Genomic DNA, 17,280 nt, shown 5'->3' on the forward strand with positions numbered 1-17,280 from the left:
ATCCACGTTTGTACCCCAGGTCGCCTCTCATCATGAGAAGACGCCGTATTATCAGGCGCAGTCTTTTCGTGGACAAGCGGGCAAAAGGTTCCTCTTTTCTGCCCCGTGACAGAGGGAGAGGAAAAAGGCTGCAGAAATCAGCCAGTTCCCAGGAACAGAAACCCTCTCCCGCCTCTGCCAAGCCCTCAGTATGACGCTGGGGCTTTACAAGCAGAATCAGGCACGGTGGGGGGCCCGTCTCAATGAATTTCAGCGCGCAGTGGGCTCACTCGCAAGTAGACCCCTGGATCCTTCAGGTGATACTCAGGGGTACAAATTAGAATTCGAGACGTCTCCCCCTCGCCGTTTCCTAAAGTCGGCTTTACCGATGTCTCCTTCTGACAGGGAGATAGTTTTGGAAGCCATTCACAAGCTGTATTCCCAGCAGGTGATAATCAAGGTACCCCTCCTGCAACAGGGAACGGGGTATTATTCCACACTGTTGTGGTACCAAAGCCGGACGGCTTGGTGAGACCGATTATAAATCTAAAATCTTTGAACACTTACATACAGAGGTTCAAATTCAAGATTGAGTCACTTAGAGCAGTGATTGCGAACCTGGAAGAAGGGGACTACATGATGTCTCGGGACATCAAGGATGCTTACCTTCATGTAAAAAATGTACCCTTCTCATCAAGGGTACCTCAGGTTTATGGTACAGAACTGTTACTATCAGTTCAGACGCTGCCGTATGGATGGTCCACGGCACCCCGGGTCTTTACCAAGGTAATGGCCGAAATTATATTCTTTCGAAGGAAGGGAATATTAGTTATCCCTTACTTGGACAATTCCCTGATAAGGGTAAGATCCAGGGAGAAGTTGGAGGTCGGTGTAGCACTATCTCAGGTAGTGTTGCGGCAGCACGATTGGATTCTCAATATTCCAAAATCGCAGCTGGTTCCGACGACTTGTCTTCTGTTCCTAGGGATGATCCTGGACACAGTCCAGAAAAAGGTGTTTCTCCCGGAGGAGAAAGCCAGGGAGTTATCCGAGATAGTCAGGAACCTCCTAAAACCGAGCCAAGTCTCAGTGCATCAATGCACAAGGGTTCTGGGTATAATGGTGGCTTCCTACGAAGCAATCCCATTCGGCAGATTCCACGCAAGAACTTTCCAGTGGGACCTGCTGGACAAATGGTCCGGGTCGCATCTTCAGATGCATCAGCGGATAACCCTGTCACCAAGGACAAGGGTGTCCCTCCTGTGGTGGTTGCAGAGTGCTCATCTTCTAGAGGGCCGCAGATTCGGCATTCAGGACTGGGTCCTGGTGACCACGGATGCCAGCCTGCGAGGCTGGGGAGCAGTCACACAGGGAAGGAATATCCAGGGCTTATAGTCTAGCCTGGAGACGTCACTTCACATAAATATCCTAAAGCTAAGGGCCATTTACAATGCTCTAAGCTTAGCAAGACCTCTGCTTCAAGGTCAGCCGGTGTTGATCCAGTCGGACAACATCACGGCAGTCACCCACGTAAACAAACAAGGGTGGCACAAGAAGCAGGAGCAATGGCAGAAGCTGCAAGGATTTTTCGCTGGGCGGAAAACCATGTGATAGCACTGTCAGCAGTATTCATTCCGGGAGTGGACAACTGGGAAGCAGACTTCCTCAACACGACCTCCACCCGGGAGAGTGGGGACTTCACCCAGAAGTCTTCCACATGATTATAAACCGTTGGGAAAAACTCGACAGGTATTGCGCCAGGTCAAGGGACCCTCAGGCAATAGCTGTAGATGCTCTGGTAACACCGTGGGTGTACCAGTCAGTGTATGTGTTCCCTCCTCTGCCTCTCATACCCAAGGTACTGAGATTGATAAGATGGAGAGGAGTAAGCACTATATTCGTGGCTCCGGATTGGCCAAGAAGGAATTGGTAACCGGAACTTCAAGAGATGCTCACGGAGGATCCGTGGCCTCTACCTCTAAGAAGGGACCTGCTCCAGCATGGACCCTGTCTGTTCCAAGACTTACCGCGGCTGCGTTTGACGGCATGGCGGTTGAACGCCGGATCCTGAAGGAAAAAAGGCATTCCGGATGAAGTCATCCCTATCCTGATCAAAGCCAGGAAGGATGTAACCGCAAAACATTATCACCGCATTTGGCGAAAATATGTTGCGTGGTGCGAGGCCAGTAAGGCCCGACGGAGGAAATTCAACTGGGTCGATTCCTACATTTCCTGCAAACAGGAGTGTCTATGGGCCTGAAATTGGGGTCCATTAAGGTTCAAAATTCGGCCCTGTCAATTTTCTTCCAAAAAGAACTAGCTTCAGTCCCTGAAGTTCAGACGTTTGTAAAAGGGGTACTGCATATACAGCCTCCTTTTGTGCCTCCAGTGGCACTTTGGGATCTCAATGTAGGTTTTGGTTTCCAAAAGTCACATTGGGTTGAACCACTTAAATATGTGGAGTTAAAATATCTCACATGGGAAAGTGGTCATGCTGTTGGCCCTGGCCGGGGCCAGGCGCGTGTCAGAATTGGCGGCTTTATCCTGTAAAAGCCCTTATCTGATTTTCCATTCGGACAGGGGGAATTGAGGACTCGTCCTCAGTTTCTCCCTAAGGTGTTTTCAGCGTTTCACCTGAACCAACCTATTGTGGTGCCTGCGGCTACTAGGGACTTGGAGGACTCCAAGTTGCTAGATGTTGTCAGGGCCCTGAAAATATCCAGGACGGCTGGAGTCAGGAAAACTGACTCGCTGTTTATCCTGTATGCACCCAACAAGCTGGGTGCTCCTGCTTCTAAGCAGACTATTGCTCGTTGGATTTGTAGTACAATTCAGCTTGCACATTCTGTGGCAGGCCTGCCACAGCCAAAAAATCTGTAAATGCCCACTCCACAAGGAAGGTGGGCTCATCTTGGGCGGTTGCCCGAGGGGTCTCGGCTTTACAACTTTGCCGAGCAGCTACTTGGTCAGGAGCAAATACGTTTGTAAAATTCTACAAAATTGATACCCTGGCTGAGGAGGACCTGGAGTTTCTCTCAATTGGTGCTGCAGAGTCATCCGCACTCTCCCGCCCGTTTGGGAGCTTTGGTATAATCCCCATGGTCCTTACGGAGTCCCCAGCATCCACTTAGGACGTTAGAGAAAATAAGAATTTACTTACCGATAATTCTATTTCTCATAGTCTGTAGTGGATGCTGGGCGCCCATCCCAAGTGCGGATTGTCTGCAATACTTGTACATAGTTATTGTTACCAAAAAGATCGGGTTATTGCTGTAGTGAGCCATCTTTTCTAGAGGCTCCTCTGTTATCATGCTGTTAACTGGGTTCAGATCACAAGTTATACGGTGTGATAGGTGTGGCTGGTATGAGTCTTACCCGGGATTCAAGATCCTTCCTTATTGTGTACGCTCGTCCGGGCACAGTATCCTAACTGAGGCTTGGAGGAGGGTCATGGGGGGAGGAGCCAGTGCACACCAGCTAGTCCTAAAGCTTTCTTTAGATGTGCCCAGTCTCCTGCGGAGCCGCTAATCCCCATGGTCCTTACGGAGTCCCCAGCATCCACTACGGACTATGAGAAATAGAATTATCGGTAAGTAAATTCTTATTTTTCGCACTAATCGAATCACATGCATATCTACTTTAGGAGCCACCTCCCTTTCTAAACAATCCCCAGCTGGAAGAGGATAATTGGAATTCCATTTCGTAGGAATTCTAAACTTATTATGCGTAGCCCAAGCCTCTTCCATAATTTACGTCAGCTGATCTGACCCTGGAAACTCAGTCTTAACTGTTTTGGGACGTTTAAACACAGGTGCCTTGGTTTTTAACACAGGCTCTGCTGAATCCTCTAAGGATAGAATGGCTTTCATTGCTTTAATTAACTCAGCTATATCCACTGAGCTGATACCTTCCTCCTCCTCTTCGTATGCCGAAGTAGAATTAATTGAGCTTTCATCTTCCGATGGGTCCTCATGTGAATCGTGTGTAGCCGGTGAGGGTGAAGATTTACTTACCACCAGTTTATCAGCTTGTTTCTTTTGAGAAGCTGCTGCTGGAAGTGATACACCATAGGTGGGGAATGTAAGGGTGTAGTGTAACCTATCCCTGGTACAGGAGTTGGAGGAATTAGCCGTTCAGCTATACTTGATAAAGTCTGTGCAAACATAGCCCAAGGTGGATCCATCTGCACCTGAATCTGCCTTGTATTTTTCATTAACCCCTGGTGAAAGCTAAAACAATTTGCACACAAACCATCCTGAACCAGATCCTGAGAGGATAACACAGTTTTGCAAGACAAACATGATATGAGTGTTGGTGTTGCTGTGAGTGTACCTTCCTCACCTTTGCCGCTCTTAGACATGATAAAGAATCAACACTTCCACAGTGTACTACACAATTTGGGACTGTAATCACTTTAAATTTCTTAAATTAAAATACAATTTGATCGGAATAAAACAAACTGACAGAAATATAGTAAAGTCAGCAATCACACTAGCAGTCAACCACGTTATACATTAGTATAATAAGCAATATGAGCACATCATCAACTACATTTTAAGTATGTAGGAGAACATATTACTGCATCATGTTTAAACAGATCTAACGTATTCAGACGCAATGCGAAAGAAACAACAGTAAATGTATACAGACTCACATGCAATAGGCACTTATCTAACTATTCGTACTCAAAGGGTAGCTAGTGACTTAGTGCTGTATAACCTGTACTCAGTAGAGTGGGATACAGGGAGACTCACCTCGCTTCCAGGACCGATCAATACGTTAGCAAACGCCGAGTGGATCCAGGCGCTACTAGTGTACACTGCCGCTCCATGAACCTATAGTGAACACAGATGCTCAGTGAACACGGACGCACCAGTCACACAGCCGCCTATGCTGCAACTGGGTCCTCTTCGTGTACAGCGTCTGAGACGGAAGCGGGAAACAGTTCATGGCGGGAGACTCGGAGGAAACTGGTCAAGAACCGGGGGGAGGGGCGACCAGGAGAGCTTCTGACTCCCCACTGCTGACATCAACCCTAGGGATCGCGGCCTCATACTATTCCTTGAGCCTCTGATCCCTAAGGCCTAGCGCTGGTGCACCCGAGGTGGCAGCCGCGTCAGCGACTGTTTGGTAGTCTCCTCCCAAAACAGTGAGGCTGTGTCCGTATTCCCCCTCTAAGCGGAACCGACGCCTTACCTTCTCCCCGTGCTCCGGCCACAGCCTGGTAACGTCTGCTGTACCTGCTAGTATATCCGACACAGATGCCCACCGAGACAGCAATGTACTCGTGGGTAAGAGCTGTCGCGACCCGTCGGAGAGTTGTTGGAGCGACTCTAAGGTACGTATAAGATGCTGTTTAGAAAGATCACTCAGAAAAATAGTAAGACTATAAAAATAAAATAAGAAAGCTTAGGGCTGCTAAAAACCAGCAGCCCTCTGACCATGGTCCGGCTCCTGCCGCACCAAACAAAAAACTGATTTGCCTGAGCCAGGAGGTGGGGATATATGGACGGGCCCGTTGCATGCTGGGAGGCCGGAAAAGCTTTGACCGATTGGTGCAAATCCGCTGTCGCTTCATCATATCCCATTGTTATCCTGTGGATAACCTGTGGACCCTGCCGGAGAAACAATATTTTTAGTAATAAAATACTAGACAAAATATAATATTGGAGTCATTCAACATATTATGGCTGCCCCTGGATGAGCCAATGTTATTTCAAAATAAATCAGGAGGAGGAACTTTTAGGAAGTACTGCAATGTGGTCACTGAACACACTTTAAATCTGAGTGATACATTCTATCAAACTGGCAACATTTTGCTTTACACCCTAGGGGTTATCCATATTCTGGTTCCAGGCTTACTATGTAAAGTGTATAGGAAATTAAATGGTGATATAGTCAATTAATTAGTTAGAATAGGATGAAATGGATAAGAGATACAGATTTGACGTTACAGTTCTCCCACATTATCTAGAACATGTTTGACGGGCAGAGGTTATACAACAAACTGATAAGACAAAGAAAAAAACCAACCTCTACAATATCATCATCAAACAGCAGCCAGAATCCATGGCTCTTTACAATGGTGATGTAGTGTCCGCGGTTTGGGCCACTGCCTCGGTAAAAAGAAGAATTGTGCTGTTATGCAGTTGACTTGGAGATGCTCAGCATAATAAACAACTTTAATGTTAAAATCCAAGGTATATTTAAGTTGGTACATGTGAATGAAAAAAAAAAAAAAAAAAAAATATATATATATATATATATATATATATATATATATATATATATATATTAAAAAGCACACAATTTATTTATTTACCTTCATTTATAAAAAAAAAAAATCAGATCCTGTTACAAAAGGTAAAAGAACCCTTCTCGCACTACTATAATCTATAGGGAAAGTACATACTGGACCACTCAGACTGCAATAGGAAAAGTGCTTAATGCGGCTATTCCAGCCATATAGCAGTATTGGCCTGGGGTCAGGAAGTATTCCTAAAGAGGTGATTTGCCAGGGAACGCTGGAAGGTTTGGAGTCTAGGGGAAAGTCTTATTGCATGAGGAAGGGGAATCCACAGGGCACTCCTAAACAAGCCATTAACACAGAGGAGCCAGTATGAGCTAGGATAAAAAGGTGAAAATCTCGAGCATAACAGAGTAGATATGACTAATCTAACAGCTTTTGAATTTGGCAAAAAGTGATTTGTCAGTGATTTCTCTACTGGATCTAAAGTGGCAATGGTTGGGTTTGCTTAAAAAAATAAATAAAAAAAATTACTGCTTTAAATCCCACGGCAAAAAAATAGGAACTTAATACCTACCGGTAATTCATTTTCTCGTAGTCCGTAGTGGATACTGGGGAACTGTACTTCCGTACCATGGGGTATAGATCGGGTCCACCGGAGCCTGGCAATTTAAAAAAACCTTTAGTGTGTGTATGTATGTGCTGGCTACTCCCCTCTATGCCCCTCCTACCAGACTCAGTCTAGGAAAACTGTGCCCGAGGAGACGGACATACCACGAGAGGAGTAAATACAACAGCGGTGAGGCAACAAGCCAACACACAACCATAACCAAAAGGAGGGCACTAACCAGAACAGAGGATAGCAACACCAATCCAACCAGGATAGCACAGCTATCCCAACAACATAAAGGGTCTGCAACGGCGGACCAGCCAAATACTTACTCAAATAAGCAGGAATCGAACCACTGAGGTGGGCGCCCAGTATCCACTACGGACTACAAGGAATTACCGGTAGGTATTAAATTCCTATTTTCTCTAACGTAATAGTGGATACTGGGGAACTGTACTTTAGTACCATGGGGAAGTCCCAAACGGGTGGGAGAGTGCTGAGACCCCTGTAAAACCGCCTGACCAAACTGAAGGTCATCCCTGGCCAAGGTGTCGAACCAGCAGAATTTCACAAAAAAGTGTTCGAACCAGACCAAGTAGCAGTACGGCACAATTGTAAGGCCGAGACACCCCGGGAAGCCGCCCAGGAAGAGCCCACAGACCTCGTCGAGTGGGCCTGAATAGACGTTGGCAAAGGCAGAGCCGCCAAAGTATAGGCCTGTTGAATGGTCACCTGAGCCAACAAGCAATGGATTGCTTGGAAGCCGGACGACCAATCTTGGTGGCATCATAAAGGACAAACAGCTAAAAAGATTTCCGATGACGAGCCGTCCTCTTGACATAAATCTTCAGAGCTCTCACTACATCCAAGGACTCTGGCCCAATGGAAGCGTCAGACAACACTGGAACCACGATGGGTTGATTGACATGAAAAGCTGAAACCACTTGTGGCAAAAACCGAGGACGGGTCCTGAGTTCCGCCCTGTTTTCATGAAAAACCAAATAAGGGCTCTTTCAGGATAAGGCCCCCAATTCAGAAACACGTCTTGCAGACGCCAATGCCAGTATCATCACAGTTTTCCAGGTGAGAAATTTTAACTCCACCCTATGTAAAGGGTTCAAACCAGTTCGATTGAAGAAAGGACAGAACCACATTGAGATCCCATGGAGGAGGTACGATGGGCGGTTGCATATGAAGAACTCCTTTTAGGAAAGTTTGTACTTACGGCAACATGGCAAGTTGTTTCTGGAAGAAAATAGAGAGCGCCGAAATCTGGACTTTGATGGAGCCTAAACGTAGGCCCATATCCACTCCCGCTTACAGGAAAAGTAGAAAACGACCAATCTAAATTCCACGGGAGACACCTTTCTACTTTCACACCAGGAAACATACTTTTTTCAGATACAATGACAATGTTTTGACATCACCATCTTCCTGGCTTGGACCATGGTGGAAATAACCTGGGAGGGAAGACCTTTTCTTGCTAGAATCTCCCTCTCAACTCCCAAGCCATCAAACGTAGCTGCTGTAAGTCTGGAGAAAGACGAACGGACCTTGTTGAAGATAATCCTTTTGGAGAGGTAGAGGCCAGGGATCCTCCAGAGCCATGGTCCAAGTGCCACGCCTGTCTAGGCCAATCCGGGGCAATTAGAATTGCTTGAACGCTTTCCCTTCTTAGTCTTTTTAGAACCCTTGGGATTAGCGGTAGAGGAGGGAACAGGTACACAAACTGGTACATCCAAGGTGTCGTCAGCGCATCCACTGCTACAGCCTGCGGATCCCTCGTTCTGGAACAGTAACGGCATAGCTTCTTGTTCAGACGAGAGGTCATCAAATCTATCTGCTGACAGCCCCACCAGTGAATTAACTGTTGAAACACCTGGGGATGTAGGCCACATTCCCCTGGATGGAGGTCGTGTCTGCTGAGAAAGTCCACTTCCCAGTTGTGCAATCCTGGAATGAACATGGCTGAGATGGCCCTTGTGTTGGCCTCCACCCAGAAGAGTGTTTTTGACACTTCTTGCATCGCTGCTCTGCTTCTTGTTCCCCCTTGTCGGTTTATGTACGCCACCGCCGTGGCGTTGTCCGATTGAACCTGGATCACCCGATCCCTCGGGAGATGGGAAGCTTGCAGAAGGGCATTGTAAATTGCTCTGAGTTCCAGGACGTTTATCGGCAGAGCAGATTCCCGACTTGACCATATGCCCTCGAACTGGGCCCCATGGGTCACAGCCCCCCAACCCTGGAAGCTGGCATCTGTTGTCAGTAGAATCCATGATTGGATATTGAAATTTCTGCCTTCTACCAGGTGAGGAACTTGTAGCCACCATAACAGAGAAATCCGGGCTTTTGGAGATAAGGTCACTTCCTGATGCATGTGAAGGTGAGACCCCGATCATGTGTCCAGCAGATCCATCTGAAATGGGTGGGCATGAAATCTGCTGTATTGGATTGCCTTGTAAGCAGCAACCATCCTGCCCAGCAAACGTATGCAAAGATGTATGGACACCTTGTGAGGACGGAACACTGAGCGGACCAAAGCCTGGATATCCAAGGCCTTGTCCATTGGAAGAAACACCTTTTGAGACACTGTATCCAGTATCATTCCCAGGAATTAGAGACGTTGGGTCGGTTCCAGGTGAGATTTCGGGAAGTTTAGAATCCACCCATGATCCATAAAAAGGCGAGTCGTCAGATCGATGCTGTGCAATAGACGCGCCCTGGACATAGCCTTTATCAGGAGATCGTCCAAGTAGGGGATTATGTTGACTCCCATCCTGCGCAGTTGCAGGATCAGCTCTGCCATGACTTTGGTGGGGCCACATGGGAATTAGTAGGTAAGCATCCTTGACATCTAGGGATACCAAGAATTTTCCCTCCTCCAGACCGGACACCACTGCCCGCAGAGATTCCATCTTGAATTTGAAAACCCGCAGATACCGGTTTATAGACTTCAGGTTTAAGATGGGTCGCACCGAACCGTCTGGTTTTGGAATGACAAAAAGGCTGGAGTAAAACCCCCTTTTGTGTAACGGAGGAGGTACTGGAACCACCACCCCTGTCCACAAAAGTTTTTGAATTGCCTCTTGCAAAGTAAGTTTTGCAGTGGGCAAAACTGGTAAGCCAGATTTTAAAAATCTGGGAGGAGAAAGTGCTTGAAATTCAAGCCGGTTTCCTTGGGAAATGAGATACCTCACCCAAGGATCCTGGCAGGACTTCGCCCACACGTGGGCTAAGTGTTGAAGGCGAGCACCTACCTGAAAGTCGCCTTGCTGCTGGGGCCAACCGTCACGCGGAAGACTTGGCAGCAGGGGATCTGGTGGTCCGGTCCAGGGATGCAGCAGGAGCAGGTTAATGGGACTTGCCCCGAGATCCTCTTGGAGTGGTGGAGACCTCCGGCCCCTGCATCTGAACCTTGCCACACGAAAGGACTGCAAGGAGGGTCCTGTGTAAGAACGTCTAGCAGGTGGCACAGCTGACGGCAGATAGGTAGACTTATCCGCCGTTGCCTGGGAAATCCATTTATTTAATTCGGCCCCAAACAAGGCATCACCTGTAAAGGGAAGATTTTCTACACCCTTTTTGGAATCAGCATCCGCTGACCATTGACGCAACCACAGAGCTCTGCATGCCGAAACTGCCATAGCAGTAGTGCGGCCATTTATCTTACACAATTTCTTTATAGCCTCGCTCATAAAATTTGCAGCATCCTGCATGTGTTGCAGCAGAGTAATGACCTCACCATGGGGCAGATTGTCTAATCCATTAATAATATTATCGGACCATTTGACCATTGCCCTGGAAATCCACCCTGTGCTATGCCCGCTGCCGTATAAATTGCCTTGAGAGTGGTCTCAATTTTATGGTCAGCCGGCTCTTTTAGGGATATAGCCCCTGGCACCAGCAGTACCAACTTCTTAGACAGTCTGGAGACAGACGTATCCACTGACGGGGGGTTTTCCCATACCTTCCTGTCCTCAGCTGGGAGGGGAAAGGTAGCTAAAAACCTATGAGGAATTTTAAATTTCTTATCAGGGCTTAACCATGGTTTCCTGGCCAGGGAGTTTAACTCTTTAGACACAGGAAAAGTTGCTGAGGTCTTTGGTCTAACATTAACGTACAATTCATCTGGTTCTGACTCCTGATCCGGTATGTGAAGAACCTCTCTTACCGCAAATATGAGGGCCTCCTTCCCCTGGGGACAGAGAGCTGTCCTCATCCATATCATCATCATCATCATCCATATCAGGCTGATCAGAATCAGACTGGAGCACCTGTGGCAGTGAGCGTTTATGTGAAACCAACAGAGGGGGATGAGAAGGGATGCAGTCAATTTACAGACAATCAAAATCCTGATGGTCAAAATCCTGACAGCAATTGACCGACTGTTAAACTCCCGACATGGTCAAAATCCAGACATTTAAAATGCAGACAAGGTCAAAATACTGACATTTATAATGTCGACAGGTCGAAAAGTCGACATAAGATTTTCATGATTTTTTCATTGAAACAGACTTGTTTATACTTTACCATCCCAGTGGACCTGGAAGGGGAATATAAGTGTGCCAAGTACAGCGAGGCACCGTGCCCGAAGCATGGCGAGCGCACGCTGTACACTTATATGGTGTCCATGTCGACATACACGCCAAAAAACCAATGGCGACCTGCCACCAAACTGCACCGGGGACCCACTAACCGTGACACCGGTGTAACACTCACCGCACCGCGATCTTCAGCATCTGATAGAGGGTGGCAGCTAGCTGCTGGCCTGGGCACACATACTAACGTTGTGTGATCAGAACCTCAGGAGTTCAGTGTCCTGTCAGCTGGGATTACGAACCATTAACCCTCAGGAGGTTGGTTTGGTCCCCCCTCTAAGTACCACGAAGCAGGTAGCCTGGTTGCCAACCAGTACTACCTGACAACAATAAACTAAAATAAAAATTAAAGGAAACTCTCTGGAGCTCCAGAGAAATGCACCCGGCTCCTGGGCACATTTTTCTAACCCGAGTCTGGTAGGAGGGGCATAGAGGGGAGGAGCAAGCACGCACATACTAAAGGTTTTAAAGTGCCAGGCTCCAGTGGACCTGATCTATACCCCATTGTACTAAAGTACAGTTCCCCAATATCCACTAGGACGTTAGAGAAATCAACACTTTTGCCAAATTGGAAGCCATTACATTTGACCCTTCATCTTTATTTGTAAGAACAAGAGAAGAAAAAGTGCCACCGGGAACAGGAAAGGAATTCAACAGGTTGTTGCTTGGGGGAATCATGTTGGATCTTATTTAAAGTTTTAAGTAGGAAACAAGTTGTCAGTCCAGGGAACTGTTAGGGATAGTGAAGAAGAGATTGAATTGACTTTGAGGCATTTTGCGGTTATAGAACTGAGTAGGGATGAGAGATTGGAAGCATGTTTGTTTGTCCAGAGCATTAGATAGCATTGCATTTGAGGGATTCAATAGACGTATGAGACTTTCACCGATCTGCAAGAAAGATTGAAAATAAGAATTTACTCACCGGTAATTCTATTTCTCGTAGTCCGTAGTGGATGCTGGGAACTCCGTAAGGACCATGGGGAATAGCGGCTCCGCAGGAGTCTGGGCACAACTAAAAGAAAGCTTTTAGACTACCTGGTGTGCACTGGCTCCTCCCACTATGACCCTCCTCCAAGCCTCAGTTAGGATACTGTGCCCGGAAGAGCTGACACAATTAGGAAGGATTTTGAATCCCGGGTAAGACTCATACCAGCCACACCAATCACACCGTATAACTCGTGATACCATATCCAGTTAACAGTATGAAACATAACTGAGCCTCTCAACAGATGGCTCATAACAATAACCCTTTAGTGAACAATAACTATGTACAAGTATTGCAGACAATCCGCACTTGGGACGGGCGCCCAGCATCCACTACGGACTACGAGAAATAGAATTACCGGTGAGTAAATTCTTATTTTCTCTGACGTCCTAGTGGATGCTGGGAACTCCGTAAGGACCATGGGGATTATACCAAAGCTCCCAAACGGGCGGGAGAGTGCGGATGACTCTGCAGCACCGAATGAGAGAACTCAAGGTCCTCCTCAGCCAGGGTATCAAATTTGTAGAATTTAGCAAACGTGTTTGCCCCTGACCAAGTAGCAGCTCGGCAAAGTTGTAAAGCCGAGACCCCTCGGGCAGCCGCCCAAGATGAGCCCACCTTCCTTGTAGAATGGGCTTTAACTGATTTAGGATGCGGCAGTCCAGCCGCAGAATGCGCCAGCTGAATTGTGCTACAAATCCAGCGAGCAATGGTCTGCTTAGAAGCAGGAGCACCCAGTTTGTTGGGTGCATACAGGATAAATAGCGAGTCAGTTTTCCTGACTCCAGCCGTCCTGGAAACATAAATTTTCAAGGCCCTGACTACGTCCAGTAACTTGGAATCCTCCAAGTCGCTAGTAGCCGCAGGCACTACAATAGGTTGGTTCAAGTGAAAAGCAGATACCACCTTAGGGAGAAACTGGGGACGAGTCCTCAATTCTGCCCTATCCATATGGAAAATCAGATAAGGGCTTTTAAATGACAAAGCCGCCAATTCTGATACACGCCTGGCCGAAGCCAAGGCCAATAACATGACCACTTTCCACGTGAGATATTTTAAATCCACGGTCTTTAGTGGCTCAAACCAATGTGATTTTAGGAAATTCAACACCACGTTGAGATCCCAGGGTGCCACTGGAGGCACAAAAGGGGGCTGAATATGCAGCACTCCTTTTACAAATGTCTGAACTTCAGGTAGTGAAGCTAGTTCTTTTTGGAAGAAAATCGACAGAGCCGATATCTGTACCTTAATGGAGCCTAGTTTTAGGCCCATAGTCACTCCTGCCTGTAGGAAGTGCAGAAATCGACCCAGCTGAAATTCCTCTGTTGGGGCCTTATTGGCCTCACACCAAGCAACATATTTCCGCCATATGCGGTGATAATGTTTTACCGTTACATCTTTCCTGGCTTTAATCAGCGTAGGAATGACATCCTCCGGAATGCCCTTTTCCTTTAGGATCCGGCGTTCAACCGCCATGCCGTCAAACGCAGCCGCGGTAAGTCTTGGAACAGACAGGGCCCCTGCTGCAGCAGGTCCTGTCTGAGCAGCAGAGGCCATGGGTCCTCTGAGATCATCTCTTGAAGTTCCGGGTACCAAGCTCTTCTTGGCCAATCCGGAACCACGAGTATTGTCCTTACTCCTCGTTTTCTTATTATTCTCAGTACCTTTGGTATGAGAGGCAGAGGAGGGAACACAAACTGACTGGTACACCCACGGTGTCACTAGAGCGTCCACCGCTATCGCCTGAGGGTCCCTTGACCTGGCGCAATATCTCTCCAGTTTTTTGTTTAGGCGGGACGCCATCATGTCCACCTGTGGCCGTTCCCAACGATTTACAATCAGTGTGAAGACTTCCGGATGAAGTCCCCACTCTCCCGGGTGGAGGTCGTGCCTGCTGAGGAAGTCTGCTTCCCAGTTGTCCACTCCCGGAATGAACACTGCTGACAGTGCTAGCACGTGATTTTCCGCCCATCGGAGAATCCTTGTGGCTTCTGCCATTGCCGTCCTGCTTCTTGTGCCGCCCTGTCGGTTTACATGGGCGACCGCCGTGATGTTTTCTGACTGGATCAGTACCGGCTGGTGTAGAAGCAGGGGTTTTGCCTGACTTAGGGCATTGTAAATGGCCCTTAGTTCTAGAATATTTATGTGTAGGGAAGTCTCCTGACTCGACCATAGTCCTTGGAAGTTTCTTCCCTGTGTGACTGCCCCCCAGCCTCGAAGGCTGGCATCCGTGGTCACCAGGACCCAGTCCTGTATGCCGAATCTGCGGCCCTCTAGGAGATGAGCACTCTGCAGCCACCACAGCAGAGACACCCTGGTTCTTGGAGACAGGGTTATTAGCCGATGCATCTGAAGATGCGATCCGGACCATTGGTCCAACAGGTCCCACTGAAAAATTCTGGCATGGAACCTGCCGAAAGGAATTGCTTCGTAAGAAGCCACCATCTTTCCCAGGACTCGCGTGCAGTGATGCACCGACACCTGTTTTGGTTTCAGGAGGTCTCTGACTAGAGATGACAGCTCCTTGGCTTTCTTCTCCGGGAGAAACACTTTTTTCTGGACTGTGTCCAGAATCATTCCCAGGAACAGTAGACGTGTCGTCGGAACCAGCTGTGACTTTGGAATATTCAGAATCCAACCGTGCTGGTGTAGCACCTCCTGAGATAGTGCTACTCCTACCAACAACTGCTCCCTGGATCTCGCCTTTATTAGGAGATCGTCCAAGTACGGGATAATTAAAACTCCCTTTTTTCGAAGGAGTATCATCATTTCCGCCATTACCTTGGTAAACACCCTCGGTGCCGTGGACAGTCCAAACGGCAGCGTCTGGAATTGGTAATGGCAATCCTGTACCACAAATCTGAGGTACTCCTGGTGAGGATGATAAATGGGGACATGCAGGTAAGCATCCTTGATGTCCAGGGATACCATGTAATCCCCCTCGTCCAGGCTTGCAATAACCGCCCTGAGCGATTCCATCTTGAACTTGAATTTTTTTATGTATGTGTTCAAGGATTTCAAATTTAAAATGGGTCTCACCGAACCGTCCGGTTTCGGTACCACAAACAGTGTGGAATAGTAACCCCGTCCTTGTTGAAGTAGGGGCACCTTGACTATCACCTGCTGGGAATACAGCTTGTGAATTGCCTCTAGCACAGCCTCCCTGCCTGAGGGAGTTGTTGGCAAGGCAGATTTGAGGAAACGGCAGGGGGGAGACGCCTCGAATTCCAGCTTGTACCCCTGAGATACTACTTGCAAGATCCAGGGATCCACCTGTGAGCGAGCCCACTGATCGCTGAAATTTTTGAGGCGGCCCCCCACCGTACCTGGCTCCGCCTGTGGAGCCCCACCGTCATGCGGTGGGACTTGGAAGAAGCGGGGGAGGACTTTTGCTCCTGGGAACCTGCTGTTTGTTGCAGCCTTTTTCCCCTACCTCTGCCTCTGGACAGAAAGGACCCGCCTTTTCCTCGCCTGTTTCTCTGGGTCCGAAAGGACTGTACCTGATAAAACGGCGCTTTTTTAGGCTGTGAGGGAACATGGGGTAAAAATGCTGACTTCCCAGCTGTCGCTGTGGAAACTAGGTCCGAGAGATCATCCCCGAATAACTCCTCACCCTTATAAGGCTTCCATGTGCCTTTTGGAATCTGCATCCCCTGTCCACTGCCGAGTCCATAAGCCTCTCCTAGCAGAAATGGACAATGCACTTATTTTAGATGCCAGCCGGCAGATCTCCCTCTGTGCATCTCTCATGTATAAGACTGAGTCTTTTATATGCTCTATGGTTAGGAGAATAGTGTCCCTGTCTAGGGTGTCAATATTTTCTGACAGGGAATCTGACCATGCAGCGGCAGCACTGCACATCCATGCTGACGCAATAGCTGGTCTAAGTATAATGCCTGAGTGTGTATATACAGACTTCAGGATCGCCTCCTGCTTTCTATCCGCAGGCTCCTTTAGGGCGGCCGTATCCGGAGACGGAAGTGCCACCTTTTTAGACAAACGTGTGAGCGCTTTATCCACCCTAGGAGGTGTTTCCCAACGTGCCCTATCCTCTGGCGGGAAAGGGAACGCCATTAGTAATTTTTTAGAGATTACCAATCTTATCGGGGAAAGCCCATGCTTCTTCACACACTTCATTTAATTCTTCAGATGGGGGAAAAACTACGGGTAGTTTTTTCTCCCCAAACATAATACCCTTTTTAGTGGTACCTGGGTTTATATCCGAAATGTGTAAAACCTTTTTCATTGCCTCAATCATGCAACGAATGGCCCTAGTGGACATTAGATTAGACTCATCGTCGTCGACACTGGTATCAGTATCCGTGTCATCATCTGCGTCTGCCATCTGAGGTAGCGGGCGTTTTAGAGCCCCTGATGGCCTTTGAGACACCTGGGCAGGCACGAGCTGAGAAGCCGGCTGTCCCGCATTTGGCATGTCGTCAAATTTTTTGTGTAAGGAGTCGACACTTGCACGTAATTCCTTCCATAAAACCATCCACTCAGGTGTCTGCCCCGCAGGGGGTGACATCACTTCTATAGGCATCTGCTCCGCCTCCACATAATTTTCCTCATCAAACATGTCGACACAGCCGTACCGACACACCGCACACACACCGGGAATGTTCTAACAGAGGACAGGACCCCACAGAAGCCCTTTGGGGAGACAGAGAGAGAGAGTATGCCAGCACACACCAGAGCGCTATATAATGCAGGGACTAACTGAATTATGTCCCCTATAGCTGCTATAATATTTACTGCGCCTAAATTTAGTGCCCCCCCTCTCTTTTTTTACCCTTTTCTGTAGTGTAGACTGCAGGGGAGAGCCAGGGAGCTTCCGTCCAGCGGAGCCGTGAGGGAGAAA

At 48.0% G+C, this 17,280-nt stretch overlaps 1 protein-coding gene across 2 annotated transcripts in view; it reads right to left on the reverse strand.

The window, feature by feature from the left end:
- LOC134948910 (ubiquitin carboxyl-terminal hydrolase 12-like) overlaps positions 1–17,280 on the reverse strand; it is a 190,347-nt gene that overhangs the window by 15,851 nt on the left and 157,216 nt on the right. For both annotated transcript variants that reach the window (XM_063937190.1, XM_063937191.1), the window contains one exon: positions 6,013–6,091. In XM_063937190.1, coding sequence (XP_063793260.1) covers positions 6,013–6,091 — 79 coding nt within the window. The remainder of the gene's footprint in view (positions 1–6,012; positions 6,092–17,280) is intronic.

The sequence above is a fragment of the Pseudophryne corroboree genome, chromosome 8, assembly GCF_028390025.1.
Source record: "Pseudophryne corroboree isolate aPseCor3 chromosome 8, aPseCor3.hap2, whole genome shotgun sequence".
NCBI lineage: Eukaryota > Metazoa > Chordata > Amphibia > Anura > Myobatrachidae > Pseudophryne > Pseudophryne corroboree.